This window comes from Erpetoichthys calabaricus, chromosome 1, assembly GCF_900747795.2.
Source record: "Erpetoichthys calabaricus chromosome 1, fErpCal1.3, whole genome shotgun sequence".
NCBI lineage: Eukaryota > Metazoa > Chordata > Cladistia > Polypteriformes > Polypteridae > Erpetoichthys > Erpetoichthys calabaricus.
In genome coordinates, this window is record NC_041394.2 from 279,922,342 (window position 1) to 279,941,160 (window position 18,819).

At 37.3% G+C, this 18,819-nt stretch overlaps 1 protein-coding gene across 2 annotated transcripts in view; it reads left to right on the forward strand.

The window, feature by feature from the left end:
- Positions 1–18,819, forward strand: part of LOC114662230 (uncharacterized) — a 59,190-nt gene that overhangs the window by 21,394 nt on the left and 18,977 nt on the right. For both annotated transcript variants that reach the window (XM_028815632.2, XM_028815624.2), the window contains exons 4-7: positions 860–1,445; positions 2,101–2,252; positions 3,686–3,721; positions 15,743–15,911. In XM_028815632.2, the coding sequence (XP_028671465.1) occupies positions 860–1,445; positions 2,101–2,252; positions 3,686–3,721; positions 15,743–15,911 (943 nt within the window). The remainder of the gene's footprint in view (positions 1–859; positions 1,446–2,100; positions 2,253–3,685; positions 3,722–15,742; positions 15,912–18,819) is intronic.

Genomic DNA, 18,819 nt, shown 5'->3' on the forward strand with positions numbered 1-18,819 from the left:
CTTACAGTTTAAATCCAAACAATATATTCAATATTCTTCTCACTGTTCCATTATTTCACCGAATAATAATTTCCATTTGTTTGCGCTAATGTGATCTTTGCTATCATTTTTTTGAGACTTTTGAATTTTAGTACTTTCATTATCTCTAACCTGCTCTGCAAGTGCATCGCGCCAACATTTTTGAATTCTTTACGAAGTTCTACTTTGTCATCTACTCTCTTATCTCTTGGCACAAAGTCTCGTCTCGCGGGACATAAAAGTATCTCTCTGAAAAAGTCACGTCTCGCCCTAGGCTGAAAAGTCTTGTCTCATCCCAGGATTTTTTTATTATAATGGAGAGATGTTTTAATGTTAAATGCAATTTAATCATGATTAATTACATATAATGATGCGATCAAATAGTTATTTTTTATTGTTTCCCAACATAATATGCATACCCTAATAGAATTTATGAAAGCTATGCCAAAAATGTCTGTATTTACTGTAATTTTGTCATACTTTTCTGCGTACCATCTGTGGAAATGGTATATTGTAACTATTTCATTTCTGAAGGTCCCTTTGACAGTACTAGGTATTAAAAAGTGTCAGGTGTAATTCTCCTGGTGTGCTGCATTTTTATTTGTATTTTAGTTTTAACTGTACTGATTAGTTTGTGTAATTCGTACTGCATTGTAATTTAGTTTGCTGTTTAAGTAACATTGCATGGTAAATACTTTTGTGTTAAAGAAGACTGCTAGATGCCTTAGTGTTTTAGGTATATCTCAATGACTTTGAAATTCATGAAGAAGCAAAAAGTATTCACAGAGCATAAAAATACTGTTGTTCAGGTGATTATTAAATTTATATTTTTGTATTTCAGGGTTTTTCTCATAGCATTGCCAACAAACAGAAAATGATTAATAGTAAGGACACAAGCACATCAGGTTTTATTCAGGAATCTCCAAAAATTAAACGAAGAAGAATTGATCTGCTTGATAATCCCCGACAGCCACATATTAAGGACAATGAAAAACCTAGCTGTAGCACTTCAGCAAACATCAACTGTCCATTAAATGGACCTTTGTCTTCTTGCTTCTTGATGGATTCGGCAACATCTACATCCAGGGACATGTTGCCTGGTGTTTCATGTTCATGTCATGGTATTCAACAAAAATCTTACAATTTCAAGCTTTTACTGGATGGGGAAAGACTTGTTACACATGCTTTGCTCAAAGATGTGGAAAAACCTATATCTGCAAGTCATCAGTTGGAAGCACGTAAAACTGGAAAATCTGTTTCAAAATCAAAAAGGCAAATGCAAGATGGTAAAACTGAATCCCTGTCCAGCATAACAAACAATGTTGCATTGAGTAAATCTAGCAGAGGATCGCCAACCGCTAATTGTTCTACCGCAGCTGAGATATCTAGCTCCAGTGGAGACTCAAAAAGGCATAATCTAGCCAAAGGTAAAAAAAAAAAAGCTTTGGGAGTACAGGTGTGCCATGAACTCTGTTTCCTATTGGTGTTCATAACTCTAAGTATGAACTTATAGTAAGAATGTATGTTAATGGAAATAATGGCAAATATCCTAATGCTTAATTACTTATTTTACAGAAAAACATTTGTTTTTTTTGCTCTGCTCATTTTATTAATATTGTATATGCCATCTTTGACAAGGGATTGCTCAGGGTGTCATCTCCCTGTCCCAGCAGCTATACTTCCTGAGATAACACAGTTTGGATGTGTACTTGGGGTACTGGGATTTACAAGGCGCATTTTCCACTAATTGGCTAAATGGCCAGCTGCCAATTGTTTTACTGCTGCCAGTTACTTTTAGTAGCGTGCACAAAATGATGACAAAGATCCACCTCTAACCTTTGAGGATAACTGGTTTGATTACCAAATTTGGAAGGAAAAGTCTGTGTCTTCCTCTGATTTAATTTTGTTATGTCATCCTGTGTCGTGACATGCACAGCTTTGAGAATAAGTAATGTGTCGAGGATAGTGATGGGCATTATTAGCTGTCCTTTGTTATGACATTTCTATATTAATACAGTGTGTATTTAACAAATTTTAAAAACCAGTGGAGGCTGTCAATAAATTGAGTTTTTGAAATTGCAGGACAGAATCATAACTTCCGTAGAAGTCATTTGTCACCTAAGAATAATGAAAAAGAGGAGTTGATAATCATAGATGACGATGATGACAGTGATGATTGTGCTGTACGTGCAGCTCAGATAGAAGAAGATAGAGCCTTTGCTCTAAGCCTTCAGGTATATATGTGTTAAGTGTATCTTTAAAATAATTTTTTTTTTCTTTTTTGCTCTTAAAAATATACAGTATTTTTGGATTATTTAGAAATACAACCACCAATCAAGGATATCAATAACACTGATGCTAATTTATTTATTTTTTTATTCTTTTGCAACAAATTTTATTATTATATAGTTGAGTGGTAACATCTCACGTATGCCTACATCAGAGAGAGGCAAGACAGATTTGAATGAATAACAAAGACAGAAGCCCAAGCAGCTGGGAGTTGTGTATACTTTATATTTGCATGTATTAACTTGTACGTATGCGCATATTTGAGTGTATGTTTAGATAGAATGGCCTGTTGTCCAAAGTTGAATCCAACTTTTCCATAAGTGCAACCAGCACAGACTCCTTGGGTTCCTTGCACCTTTCTGTGGAGTAAGTGAGAACAGTGCAGACTATTCGGTCAGTTTCGTAATTAGAAGCCAGGCCCAGCCGATAATGAAACGTGAAATTTAATTATATGGCTTTTTAGTGATTTCATTCTTCCAAGACGCATCTTTATCACTTTTTTGTAGATATTTCATTTTCTGTGATTATCCATATTCTGTGGTCCAGAACAAATTTGTACCTCATGGTCCTTCCCTTTTCTCTCATATTTCAAAATATTGTATTAACATAGATACTTAAAACTTGTATATTCATAATTAAAATGGAAGCACATTAACCTCATTATTAACCGATGGCCAGTGAAGAAAATAGGCAACAATTAAAACTAAAATAGTCAATTAAGGGCTCTGAATCATAACAGATGAGTTTAAAACTAAACACAAAAAACAAATACTGTTTTATTAGTAAATTGTTTCTAATTAGAAATTTGCTTAAAGCAAAAATCTGCAGCCACTGTGAACCTCCAGGATCAGTGTTGAGTACCCCTGCTCTGGAGAATTTTTTGTGATATTTAATTAAACAAAAAAAACAGATCTCTATCATCGTATCTGTGAGTTTGTCTAGAATTTTGTGTTTTGTTTTTTAGGAACTGTATAATTTAAATCATTGATGGAGTTGACTCCTTTGAAAACACAAAAAAAAAATTTAAAATAAATAATGTTGTGGAAGTAGTATGTTCTTACTTTTTTGTGAAATTCAAAATTGCACATTTGCTTTATGCAGCAACCAGGTGATATATTTTTAAACATTGTAACTGCAGTTTCTGTCTTTCTTTGTATAGTTGAATTAACTGATACTTTCAGATCACAGTGTAGTATATTAAGCTGTTTTTCCTTTTGCTCAATATATTTGAAAATTTTTAAACTGCATAATGTTAACAGGATTGGTTACTTACCAACTTTGCTACCCAAACTTTGCAGCTTTCTGTGTATTTTTTTTTACAGTCTGTAATATGCACTTACTGTAAATGTTTTGTGGTTTTTTTTTTTGTTTTTTTTAGGCAATATTTGACAGCGAATCGCAAAGTGAACCGTCAGTAAGTATGAAAGTAAACATTTTAGTCTTACTGTTTTACAAAGGGTTTCTGTCAAAACAAATGTGAAAAATGATAGTAATTCATATTAAAAATACTTTTTAGTAAAATTCTATTGTTGTGGTTCAGGGTCTTTAAAATAGTGTGTGTGTGTGTGTGTGTGTGTGTGTGTGTGTGTGTATAGATATACTGTAGATATAGATATATATATATATATATATATATATATATATATATATATATATATATATCTGTGTGTGTGTGTGTGTGTGTGTGTGTGTGTGTGTATCTATATAACTAAAATTCTTTTCATGTTTGAAACGGAAATGACGTATGACCACGGGTAACGGAAATTATATATGACCACAGAACATAATATAGGAACTTATTTGTGTGAGAGTTATTTTACTGATATTGAAAAGAAGAAAAAAGACTGTTTAAATAAGGAGCTGGGAAGGTGAATGTAAAGAACAAGCCAGTGGTAAAGCAAGTGAGACTCCGTAATAAGGACGGTTGGGTGCACGGAGAAGGAGTGCCGGCTAACCTAGAAAGACCTTCGGAGCACACGGCTTTACTTTGCTTTTATGGTGCGGGCGTCGGCCATGGACGGACGCGAACGCAGAGACACCCGGGTGAGACGGACTTCTTCCTTCAACAAAGGAATCGTCGCCAGGCCGGTGAGATCGCATCTTTTACATTTAAATTCAGTATAAGAGTCAGCGGAACGTATCTGACTTGATCACTTGATTCATTACAGATTTCCCAGGCCTTGTGAATTTATACTTTAAAACAAAGTTAATATAAAAGAGACTGGGGAATATGTGGGGATTGTATGTGTGTGTGTGTGTGTCTAATTTATATTTGTATATAGATGTAATATAGGTTTAAGTACTGTGAATATATTTGTGCTGTTTGTAAATAGGGTAATTTTCCATTTCTTTTCCTTGCTTGCTTTCTTTCTTTGCTGTTTTGCCATTTTCTGGGGAGTATAGAGTGTTTAAGGGGGTGGCATATTAATTAGGTTTTGTGTAGTTATTATAGATTTGACAAGGATTTAAAGGGTGTTTATTGTTTTGTTTGATTTATAATATATTCTTTTGATTGTTTAAAGAATTGTTGGGGTGATTATTTCCTTTGTATAAATTCATAAAAGATAACTCCAGATGAGGATATCACTAAAACCCCGCAACATTCAATGTTGCTTTTGTGAGGAATTCTTTTAAGAAAATGGAGGGTTTACATCTAAAAAGATATACCAACCTCTTCGTGTTAAGTATTAGACTTGGGAATTGTTTGGACCTTCTGCCCGTTAAGCACGGAAAGGGAGCGTCCACATTTCTCACAATAATTTTTCGCTTAAATCACAGGCACATAGTGCAAGGTTGTCAAGCAGGTAGTTTGCCCGAAACCACTGCAGTAGTACTCAATGTATCTGTACTTCTTAAATGTTAATGTTTGACTGTTTAATAATTTATACGCTTCTTATATCTTCTTCAAATTCTTTTATCAAAATGTTTTACTGCTTGATAATTAATATTTATATAATTTCTATTTTTTGTAAATGCTCTTTATTTGTTCAAAAATAACATTGGTAATTAACAAACTTATTTTATAAATACTGTATTTTAGTTTTTTTCCCATGCACTCAGTGAACGAAGCCACTGGGTAATCTGCTAGTGTGTGTGTATAATTATATATATATATATATATACACATACAGTGCATCACTTTTTCCACATCTTATGTTACAGCCTTATTCCAAAATGAATTAAATTAATTTTTTCCTCAGAATTCTACACACAACACCCCATAATGACAACATGAAAAAAGTTTACTTGAGGTTTTTGCAAATTTATTAAAAATATAAAAACTGAGAAATCACATGTACATAAGCATTCACAGCCTTTGCTCGATGCACCTTTGGCAGCAATTACAGCTTCAAATCTTTTTGAATATGATGCCACAAGCTTGGCACACCTATCCTTGGCCAGTTTCGCCCATTCCTCTTTGCAGCACCTCTCAAGCTCCATCAGGTTGAATGGGAAGCGTCGGTGCACAGCCATTTTAAGATCTCTCCAGAGATGTTCAATCGGATTCAAGTCTGGGCTCTGGCTGGGCCACTCAAGGACATTCACAGACTTGTCCTGAAGCCACTCCTTTGATATCTTGGCTGTGTGCTTAGGGTCGTTGTCCTGCTGAAAGATGAACCGTCACCCCAGTCTGTCAAGATCGCTCTGGAGCAGGTTTTCATTCAGGATGTCTCTGTGCATTGCTGCAGTCATCTTTCCCTTTATCCTGACTAGTCTCCCAGTCCCTGCCGCTGAAAAACATCCCCACAGCATGATGCTGCCACCACCATGCTTTACTGTAGGCATGGTATTGGCCTGGTGATGAGCAGTGCCTGGTTTCCTCCAAACGTGACGCCTGGCATTCACACCAAAGAGTTCAATCTTTGTCTCATCAGACCAGAGAATTTTCTCTCTCATGGTTTGAGAGTCCTTCAGGTGCTTTTTGGCAAACTCCAGGCGGGCTGCCATGTGCCTTTTACTAAGGAGTGGCTTCCGTCTGGCCACTCTACCATACAGGCCTGATTGGTGGATTGCTGCAGAGATGGTTGTCCTTTTGGAAGGTTCTCCTATCTCCACAGAGGACCTCTGGAGCTCTGACAGAGTGACCATCAGGTTCTTGGTCACCTCCTTGACTAAGGCCCTTCTTCCCCGATTGCTCAGTTTAGGAAGAGTCCTGGTGGTTTCGAACTTCTTCCACTTACGGATGATGGAGGCCACTGTGCTCATTGGGACCTTCAAAGCAGCAGAAATTTTTCTGTAACCTTCCCCAGATTTGTGCCTCAAGACAATCCTGTCTCTGAGGTCTACAGACAATTCCTTTAACTTCATGCTTGGTTTGTGCTCTGACATGAACTGTCAACTGTGGGACCTTATATAGACAGGTGTGTGCCTTTCCAAATCATGTCCAATCAACTGAATTTACCACAGGTGGACTCCAATTAAGCTGCAGAAACATCTCCAGAATGATCAGGGGAAACCGGATGCACCTGAGCTCAATTTTGAGCTTCATGGCAAAGGCTGTGAATACTTATGTACATGTGCTTTCTCAATTTTTTTTATTTTTAATAAATTTGCAAAAATCTCAAGTAAACATTTTTCACGTTGTCATTATGGGGTGTTGTGTGTAGAATTCTGAGGAAAACACTATATATATATATATATATATATATATATATATATATATATATATATATATATATATATATATATATATATATATATATATATATATATATATATATATATATAATGTGTGTACAGTGGTGTGAAAAACTATTTGCCCCCTTCCTGATTTCTTATTCTTTTGCATGTTTGTCACACAAAATGTTTCTGATCATCAAACACATTTAACCATTAGTCAAATATAACACAAGTAAACACAAAATGCAGTTTTTAAATGATGGTTTTTATTATTTAGGGAGAAAAAAAATCCAAACCTACATGGCCCTGTGTGAAAAAGTAATTGCCACCTTGTTAAAAAATAACCTAACTGTGGTGTATCACACCTGAGTTCAATTTCCGTAGCCACCCCCAGGCCTGATTACTGCCACACCTGTTTCAATCAAGAAATCACTTAAATAGGAGCTGCCTGACACAGAGAAGTAGACCAAAAGCACCTCAAAAGCTAGACATCATGCCAAGATCCAAAGAAATTCAGGAACAAATGAGAACAGAAGTAATTGAGATCTATCAGTCTGGTAAAGGTTATAAAGCCATTTCTAAAGCTTTGGGACTCCAGCGAACCACAGTGAGAGCCATTATCCACAAATGGCAAAAACATGGAACAGTGGTGAACCTTCCCAGGAGTGGCCGGCCGACCAAAATTACCCCAAGAGCGCAGAGACGACTCATCTGAGAGGTCACAAAAGACCCCAGGACAACGTCTAAAGAACTGCAGGCCTCACTTGCCTCAATTAAGGTCAGTGTTCACGACTCCACCATAAGAAAGAGACTGGGCAAAAACGGCCTGCATGGCAGATTTCCAAGACGCAAACCACTGTTAAGCAAAAAGAACATTAGGGCTCGTCTCAATTTTGCTAAGAAACATCTCAATGATTGCCAAGACTTTTGGGAAAATACCTTGTGGACTGATGAGTCAAAAGTTGAACTTTTTGGAAGGCAAATGTCCCGTTACATCTGGCGTAAAAGGAACACAGCATTTCAGAAAAAGAACATCATACCAACAGTAAAATATGGTGGTGGTAGTGTGATGGTCTGGGGTTGTTTTGCTGCTTCAGGACCTGGAAGGCTTGCTGTGATAGATGGAACCATGAATTCTACTGTCTACCAAAAAATCCTGAAGGAGAATGTCCGGCCATCTGTTCGTCAACTCAAGCTGAAGCGATCTTGGGTGCTGCAACAGGACAATGATCCAAAACACACCAGCAAATCCACCTCTGAATGGCTGAAGAAAAACAAAATGAAGACTTTGGAGTGGCCTAGTCAAAGTCCTGATCTGAATCCAATTGAGATGCTATGGCATGACCTTAATAAGGCGGTTCATGCTAGAAAACCCTCAAATAAAGGTGAATTACAACAATTTTGCAAAGATGAGTGGGCCAAAATTCCTCCAGAGTGCTGTAAAAGACTCATTGCAAGTTATCGCAAACGCTTGATTGCAGTTATTGCTGCTAAGGGTGGCCCAACCAGTTATTAGGTTCAGGGGGCAATTACTTTTTCACACAGGGCCATGTAGGTTTGGATTTTTTTTTCTCCCTAAATAATAAAAACCACCATTTACAAACTGCATTTTGTGTTTACTTGTGTTATATTTGACTAATGGTTAAATGTGTTTGATGATCAGAAACATTTTGTGTGATAAACATGCAAAAGAATAAGAAATCAGGAAGGGGGCAAATAGTTTTTCACACCACTGTATATATATGCACTATATATAAAACTTTTTTTTTTTTTTTTTTTTTTTTTTTTTTTACTGTGAGGGAACAGCACTACTGCCACACTACAGTGCATGTTTAATACCTGCTTTAATGCTTTTCATCATGAAAATGATATCAAGTATTTATCTTAGCATTCTAAATTTTCAAAGAGCAGGAATATCATAAAGTGAATGTATTCTGTGCAGCAATCGCTGCCAGCGCCTCCTCTTAGAGCAGAGGAAGTCAGTTTAAGACACGAGTAGCAATTAACAACTGGGTCGGGGAACACTTAACAGAAAGCATTTAATGTGCTACATTAATTTATGACTTTAATCTCAACATAAACGGCAAGAATAAAGTGGAAATGTTGACATAAGCGTCGAGATTAAAGTGGAGATGTCGAGAATAAAGTCAATATGTCGACTTTATTCTCAACATAGTTTTTTTTTTTTTTTCTTCACTGTGTCTGTAGTTTTTTTCTTCACCATGGCCCTAATATGCTTCCGTAGGGCTATACCACAAATAGCATTATAAATACAAGTTGGTTTTATTATTTATGCATATAGCTTAGCTTGAAGCAAGGTCCATATTAATGCAGTTTGCCTTAATGATGGTTCATTTGGTAAAGATGTCATCACCAAGTTGCACTTGTTTTATTTTATTTTTATTTGGTGAATACTGTGTAATGCACCTGGGCTTGAAGTCTTGAAGTAATAGTATTATTACTGGAAGTTGCACTATTTTTTTTGTTATTATTTATTAGTTTAAATATTATGCAGTTTAATGATGGTAAAGTTGTTTAAAAAGTCACTTGAACGTGTCAGTGGACAGAGATTATTAACATTAAGAAAGTGTAGTTGGTTTACAAAAATATTTACTATTTATTCCTTTTCTAAGACCTGTTCAGTGCAATACAACTTTTGACAAGCACCTCTGGATATTTTACTAAGTCTAAATGCCTCTTTGGATGGTCAAAAATATGTTGTCAAAATTATAGTTCTAAGTTGTTTGCAAAATATTTTCAATAAAAAGGCTCCATATTTTGACTGCAACTGTCATGCAATTTGATTCCTTCTCTTCATTAGTGCCACCCCCTTGAAAACTATCACTTTATGGGGCCATGCAAACCTGTATTAATACTTGTGTGCACATTAAAATGTTGTTTTTTTTGTACAATGTACAATTCTCATGACAGTGGAATAGGTTATTCTTAGCCAGTCTACTGCAGTAATTGCAGTGGAAAATGTGGTTAACATCCACTCATGCATGGGAAAAAAAAATACCGTAGAATACCGTGATATAGACTTTTTGTCATACCACCCAGCACTAATATATACAGTGATCCCTCGCTATATCATGCTTCGACTTTCGCGGCTTCACTCTATCGCAATTTTTTTCTCATACACGCTTACGTCACTACGCGTGCGCTTTCTGAGAACTTTTATCTAAGCCCCACGATGGCTCCTAAACGTGCTGCTTTTTCTAAGCCTTCTGACAATGAAACTAAGCGCCGGAGGAAGATGTTCACCATCCAGGAGAAGGTGAAACTCTTGGATATGATCAAAGATGGCAATACCCTACAAAAGCCTCCTCACGCATATGAAAAGACAGCGCCAGCAACTGCCTATCAAGATGTTCTTCAGCCGCGCACCTAGACACCCACTGCATACTCCTAATACTCCTTCAGCGGAAGAAGACAACGACACACCTGCTGAAGATACTGCACCACCTTGTCACGCTTGGGTCACAGATTTGCACAGAGACACAGGAGGTTGTAGAAAAAAAAGAACTTTATTCAAAGCACTGCAAACAAACATTTTGTCTCTTTTCAAAAGTTTAAACGTGCTCCATGACAAGTCAGAGATGACATTTCCGCCAGGATCAGAGAATATCAGAGAGAGAGAGAGAAACAAAACAACCAATTCCAAAGCTGAGAGGCGCTGCACAATACTTTTAAGTAAGCGGAGTACCACGTGAGAGATTTATCGCGCGTTATAACGCAAGTAAGAAGGGTAAGGAACAATGTGAAGGTAGACTGTCAGCTGTTTCAGGGGTTTTCCCAGGGGCGTCTGTGTCCTCTGAGGCTGCGATCAGCGCTCCATTTCAACCTGAAGACTCTCCTACTGAGCTCGTGCCTTCATAGGTTAGTGGTTGTGTGTAAGAACTGTCCGTGTGTGTAATTAAATGTACAGTACAATAATAATAATATGATATTTGTAACGTCTAATATGTCTTATTAGGCAAAATAAGAGAAAATATATTGGGTAATACGAGTGTAATGGTGACTAAAGGGTGTTATTTCATGTCTAGAGGGCTCTAATAATGTTAAAAAACGTATTTAGAAGGTCGTAAACAGGTTTTCTATACCCTTAACTGCGAAAATATTCAATTTATAAATAAAGAATCCTACTTCGCGAAAATTCATTTATCGTGGTAGAGTCTGGAACGGATTAACCGTGATAGACGAGGGTTCACTGTATATATACACACCCCTAAGTGAAAAATGTCCAAATTGTGCCCAAAGTGTCAATATTTTGTGTGGCCACCATTATTTTCCAGCACTGCCTTAACTCTCTCTTGGGCATGGAGTTCACTAGAGTTTCACAGGTTGCCACTGGAATCCTCTTCCACTCCTCCATGATGACATCACAGAGCTGGTGGATGTTAGATAAGTTGCGCTCCTCCACCTTCCATTTGAGGATGCCCCACAGATGCTCAATAGGGTTTAGGTCTGGAGACATGCCTGGCCAGTCCAGCACCTTTACCCTCAGTTTCTTTAGCAATGCAGTTGTCGTCTTGGAGGGGTGTTTAAGGTCGTTATGTTGGAATACTGCCCTGCGGCCCAGTTTCCGAAGGGAGGGGATCAAGCTCTGCTCCAGTATGTCACAGTACATGTTGGCATTCATGGTTCCCTCAATGAACTGTAGCTCCCCAGTGTCAGCAGCACTCATGCAGCCCCAAACCACGACACTTCCACCACCATGCTTGACTGTAGGCAAGACACACTTGTCTTTGTACTCCTCACCTGGTTAACGCCACACATACTTGACACCATCTGAACCAAATAAGTTTATCTTGGTCTCATCAGACCGCAGGATATGGTTCCAGTAATCCATGTCCTTAGTCTGCTTGTCTTCAGAAAACTGTTTGCGGGCTTTCTTATGCATCATCTTTAGAAGAGGCTTCCTTCTGGGATGACAGCCATGCAGACCAATTTGATGCAGTGTGCGGCAATGGTCTGAGCACTGACAGGCTGACAAACTCATGCGTCTATTTTCAAAAGACAACCTCTGGATATGACGCTGAGCACGTGCCCTCAACTTCTTTGGTCGACCATGGTGAGGCCTGTTCTGAGTGGAACCTGTCATGTTAAACCGCTGTATGGTCTTGGCCACCAAGCTACAGCTCAGTTTCAGGGTGTTGGCGATCTTCTTATAGCCTAGGCTATCTTTATGTAGAGCAACAATTCTTTTTTTCAGATCCTCCAAGGGTTCTTTGCCATGAGGTGCCATGTTGAACTTCCAGTGACCAGTATGAGAGAGTGTGAGAGCGATAACACCAAATTTAACACACCTGCTCCCCATTCACATCTGAGACCTTAAACTTACCAATATGCTAATATATTAATAGGCTTCTTTGTGAAAATTTTTGTTTGGGGTTGTTGGGAAATTTAACTTTTTTGCCCTTGTGTTTTTTTTATTTTTAAGATTTCATTCAGCCACATAATTGGATTTTTTTTCTGTGGGTTTGTGTATGTGTAAGAAAATTGTGATCACTCTTATCAGGGAATTTATTGTAATCTACAATGTCTCATCGTATACTGTATATGCTGACATCTTAGTGCCCATTTACACCTAAATGTTTTTCTAGTTTTAAAACTAGATCAGAATGCTCCTAAACCGCTTAAGAAGTTACTTGCCATTAAGTGACACTTGTTTCCATTTAAGTGTTTTAGCAGTGAGCTGTTTTTTAAAAAAAAAAAAAAAAAAAGCAGTGTTTAAGCGTTTTCAGCCAAATGTTTGTTCCATTTAAAGAAATAGTAATGCTCATAAAAAAATGGTAAAATAGAATAAAAGCATTCTGAAAGCATTTTTACAGGAACTCAGTCCATCTTCCTGAATAAAGCAGCTCATTGAAACATACAAAAAAAAATGCCACTTTTGTCCTGCATTAGTCTTCTAGTGACAGCTATTGAGAGACCGATTTAAGGTACATAGCTTGTGTTAAAAAATTTTCAAAAAAAGTTATAGGTATACAATTTAGTTTTAATTAGATTAAAGTTTAGAACAGCTGTTTTAACTAGTAGGCAGAGTGGTACCACAGAGCTCTTCGACACCCCTGCCATATGGTGTTGTTAGGAACGCCAGTCCTGGAGGGCCGCAGTGGCTACAGCTTTTCATTCTAACAATTTTCTTCATTAGTGACAAGTTTTTGCTGCTAATTAATTTCTTTTGCCTTAGTTTTAATTAACTTGACTCCGTCTCGTCGTCGTTCTTTTCCTTAACTAGCAACCAAACAATAATGAGACACAAAACAAGCTGCCACATGACTAGCTCACCTGTGCCCATCACAAAATATCTGAAAATAAAGAAAGGTGAAGGTCTCTAAGGTTGATCTTTCAGGTCACCAAAATATTTTGATGGTATTCTTAGAAAAAACAGAAAATTAACACTTGGAAATGTCTGCTGTGGCAGGATGAGAGCAGCAGCAAGCCATGAAATTAAATAACTGGTTCAATTAACAGCAAGAATTGGCTTCTAATTAAGAGACTGGTTGGAGTGAAATTGGTTGAGTTTGAAATCTCAATTTAGCAGGTCGTCTGTTGCCTCAGTTTTGTTTGGCTGTCATTTAATGAAAAAAAAAAAGAATAAATTCAGAGGACTGAATCCTTAAAAACAGGGCTATTTAAATGAAGGGAAAATAAGTTTATTAGCATTGAAAACTACTTGTTGATTAAGAAAAGGGAATGAAAACCTGCAGTCACTGCGGCCCTCCAGGCCTGGAGTTCGACACCCCTGCCATATAGGATTTGCATGTGCCCACAATTAACAACTTTTCACCTTTATTCATCCCCAGTCTTAGTCCCCAGAAGAACTTTGGCTGCTGTGCTGCCAGATCACACTGTTTCAAAATACACTGCCTGGCCAAAAAAAAAGTTGCCACAAAAAAAAAAGGTCACACACTCTAATATTTCATTGGACCACCTTTAGCTTTGATTATGGCACGCATTTGCTGTGGCACTGTTTCGATAAGCTTCTGCAATGTCACAAGATTTAGTTCCATCCAGTGTTGCATTAATTTTTCACCAAGATCTTGCATTGATGATGATAGAGTCTGACCACTGCGCAAAGCCTTCTCCAGCACATCCCAAAGATTCTCAATGGGGTTAAGGTCTGGACTCTGTGGTGGCCAGTCCATGTGTGAAAATGATGTCTCATGCTCCCTGAACCACTCTTTCACAATTTGAGCCTGATGAATCCTGGCATTGTCATCTTGGAATATGCCCATGCCATCAGGGAAGAAAAAATCCATTGATGGATCCATTGAGTTCCCTTCGCATTGTGCGTGTGGAAATGCTCTTACTTTTACTATTAAACATAGATCTGAGTTCTACTGTTGTTTTTCTTCGATTTGATTTCACCAAACGTTTAAGTGATCGCCGATCACGATCATTCAGGATTTTTTTCCAGCCACATTTCTTCCTCGAAGACGATGGGTCCCCACTATCCTTCCAGTTTTTAATAATGCGTTGGACAGTTCTTAACCCAATTTTAGTAGTTTCTGCAGTCTCCTTAGATGTTTTCTCTGCTTGATGCATGCCAATGATTTGACCTTCTCAAACAGACTTAACATTTTTTCCATGACCACGAGATGTGGCTTTTGACATGGTTGTTTAAGAAATGAAAAGCAACTCATTGCACCAGTCGGGGTTAAATAACTTGTTGCCAGCTGAAAGATAATCACCCATGCAGTAATTATCCAATAGGAGGCTCGTACCCATTTGCTTAGTTAAATCCAGGTGGCGACTTTTTTTTTGGCCAGGCAGTGTATCTTCAGCAAATAACTTGAAACTAAACAGATGTTGTATTATGTTTCTGTTACTTGATTGCACACAGCCCACTTTTTTTTTTTTTTTTTTGCTTGGCTATGCAACTGAGCCCTGAAAATGATCGGCACACCTCCCACTACACGTGCTTCTTGCCTTACACCCAATGTTGCTATTATAATCACTGGCTGCCAGTATTCCTAAATTGGGCAGATTAAATTTACCACTTGGCCCATGCAGCATGTAGCCCATTCTTGCGAAATAATGCAATATTTTTTTTCCATATATCACAATAAGCTTATGTGCTTGTCAACGCCCATGTGTAATCATGGGATTTTTCAGGATGCTGCCGGCTTTATAGAGAGTCCAGAATTTTCCTTTCAGTATTTTCAGTCATGATGTAGCAACACCTGCTGTTCAATACTGTGATTTGCAGGATTACAAGAACTAGTCATAGAAGACATTCTGGAAACGCGACAACACCTCATAGCCTACAAATTGGAAATGGAAACTTTCCCTGCAAAACACTCGAAAAATGCACAAAATAAGCATGAAGAACTTTACAACACTCAAGTGTAAATATTAATAAAAGAAGCATGCAAAAAATATTTTAATCAAAATTATTTAATACCAGAAGTTGCTTTAGTGTGTGTGTGTGTGTGTTTTGTTTTTTTTTATTTTTATTTAAGGTTATTTTATTTATTTATTTATTATTTTGTAACCAATCTTTTTATCTTCTGATAGTACAGTAAATTTGAAAGACCTTACCATGGAGCTGTATTTCATCTTGTGTGTGATCCGTGTTTACTTTCTGTTAGGTGACTATTGCATGAATTACTTCCAAACAATTGTAGGGGCTGGGGGGGGCATTAACATAGCTGAAAGATATTTGTTAGAATGTTATATCAGATAATATAAGAACATTCTGTGAATGTTTATTATTGTATCTAAGTGGTATCTCTTGTTTTTACATACTGTTTCAAATAAATTCTGCTGCATTTTCACTCCCCCCCCCTTTTTCATTTTGCATTAGACGGCACCAGAACCTGTATTAGAGTTCTGCTGCATTCCAGGCTGTTCTGTTAATGCTCCCAGAGAGTTTGGATACTGCTCAAGACCAGGCTGCAGTGAAAGTGGTGTCTTGCGACACAGTACTTCTAGATCCTTTGACCATCATTTGATGATGTTTCAAAGTTCTGCAGGTGAGAAGATTGATGGAGAACTTTAATCTCTTACCTGACTGAAATAACTGATGTAGAAATCTAAATGGTGCAATGTCCTCAAAAGACTTTGAGATGTTTTGCTTCCCCTCACTATTTAGGCTATGTTTCTGTGATAGTCATAATTTTATATTGATATTTGTTTCTTTGATTATGATCTCAAACTGTTCATTTTTAAGAAATGCATCAGAGGATTACATTTTAAAGTTCTACTCTAGCAAGAGAGAGTATGAGTGGTTCAGTATGCATCTACAAAGAGAAAAATGGCATCAGTCTAATCTCTTAAAAAAATAAAAAAATAAAAAAATAAATAAAAAAAATTACAAACACACTTTAACCATTCTGTTAGCTGTTTACGGTAGCATACAAAAAGAAATAAATGAGACAGTTTCACTTGTAGCAATGAATTTTAAAGGTTTAAAGAAATAAGCTAAACTTTTTTTTAAATGTACATAATGTATGTTGTTGTTATTGTTATTATTATTTACGGTTCAGCTTGCAGATACAATTACCCTGTTAATGCAGGGTCTGTAGCTCTTAGTCATTTTGTGCTCTCTTACTCTAAAGCACAGTTTTCAGTGAGGGAAGTAGACAATGCTGAATAAATAGAAAAAAATCTTTTTGAACAGATGGAACTTTATTTGTCCCCAGGGGGGGGAAAGGCTTTTTTTTTACAGAAGCTCTTTAAATACATGAACACATGAAAAGATAAATATGTACACACACAAAGCATGGTCTGAACACACACCAGAATGACTAAAAAGAAAGAAAACTTCTGACTTGGCAGTCACAGTCACAGTGACGGTGAGGAATTATGCAGGCGTATTGCTGTTGCTATAAAGGAACCCTGTAGCATTTCTTGACACACTTCTGCTAAGTAATTCATTGACTGAAAGTACTCTGTTAGTGTGTCAGAGAGAGGATGTGTTGAATTGTTCATAATGACACTCAGGTTTATTTTCATTCCCTCCTTTGCTGCTACCTCCAGGCAGTCCAGAGTGTGTCCCATAACTGAGCCTGTCCTCTTAATTAGCTTGTTGATTTGGTGGGGGTCACCTGAAGTGATGTTAGCACAGCATACCATTCCTGAGAAAACCGCAGTGGCCATCATAGAGTTGTGCATGATGTGAAGGATATCCCTACTCACATTAAATGAACATGGTCTCCTAAGAAAAGTCAGCTCTGCCCTTTCTTATATAGTTCCTCAGTGTTACAAGACCAGTCCAACCTGTCACACCACATCCGCAAAACTAAGTTCTCCACCCGACTCCTATACTCTGCCTCATCCCCCTTAGATACACCCAATAAGTGCAAAACCATATGAGAATGTCTGCAAGTAGCATGGCCTGGTGTTATATTTATAGGCAGTAGTGTACAGAATGAAGAGAAAAGGAGACAGGACTGTTCCTTGTGGTGCTCCAGTGTTGCTCACATCCATATCAGAAATACAGTCCTTGAGTCTCACAAACTGTGGTCTGCCCTACAGACAGTCCATTATCCAGGACACCATAAGTTCATCCAGCTGCATATCTTTGTGCTTATTCCCTGGCTGGATGATCCTGAAGGCCCTGGAGAAATATGTTAAGGAAATACAGTTAAATATGTGAAGGAAATACAGTAAAAATATATATACTTGATCTGGCAGCTAATGATATCCCAGCCTTTCATGCAGTGTCTGTTATTGTTAATATCGGTTACAGTGAAATAATTGGATGGATACTGTTCTCTGAACAAAGGCTCTTTTGGCCTGTGGCTGTTTGTCATTGTTATGTAACACATAGTATGTTGTGGTTTGTCTGTTGTCCTCTGCTTGTCTGTTAGGCACATTGTTTCTTAGGAAAATCAGAATGTACCTTGTGGCATAAAACTAATCAGTGTTAGCTGTCTTCTACTTTGCAGATTTTTGGAACTAAGGTTCTCCCCTTGAAAGAAATATTTACTTTACCCATTTGTTATTGAAATAGATCCAAAAAAAATCAGGGCATGAGAAAAAATTCACATATTTGTACTACACAATGTTAGTTTTAGGGGAAAGCTATGCATTCTTGAATGGGCAACATCCCACATCCAGGGTAGTAGTCAGAATATGCATATTGTATGTCCATTCCGAAGGCACACAAGTTACCCATTACTGTTGAATCGGGACAAAAATTTTGAGTTCAGTATCGATTAACAGCTTTCGGACAACAGTACTGATACTGAAATGGTACCAAAGCAAATAAAGGGAAAAAAGTGTTTATGTATATATAAATATTTTATTTCTTTAAATCTTTCGATGAGATGTTACTATTTGGAAAAGATTTTTTGAAGTCCAGCGAGACGATATTTTTTAAAAGTCACGCCCTCCTAGCAACCATTTTCAAACAAGACCACGATACTCTCACCTCTCAGTCTTGTGAATGCTTTTGTCAGACACACTTCCTGAGCTCTCGGCTCTTATGGATTTTAACATTTTCCTCACTTTAAGTTCCTAATTAAAGAAGACGCATTATGTCCAAATCTTATTGAAGAGTTTCATCATGAAGGGTTATCAACGGAAAGAATGAGTACATGGGCAATCTTAGCACCAAGAAACGATGAAGTCAAACGAATTAACATGAAAATTGTTGATCTGTAGTACATCTCCTGCGAATAACATTAGACACCAAAGGAAATCTTGATATGCCATTTGTATTAAAACGTTAAGTTTCCTGTTAGAATAGCTTTTGCAAAGACAATTAACAAATCTCATTGCCAAACATTTGAAAAATTTGTTTTATTCAATAGAGAGAGAGAAACAAAATGCAATAACGGGCAGTTATATGTCACGTGGATGCAAATGTGACACTTCACATGAAAATTAAAATCTGTTTAAATTGTACGTCCACATCCTTATATGTGAGTGGCAAAT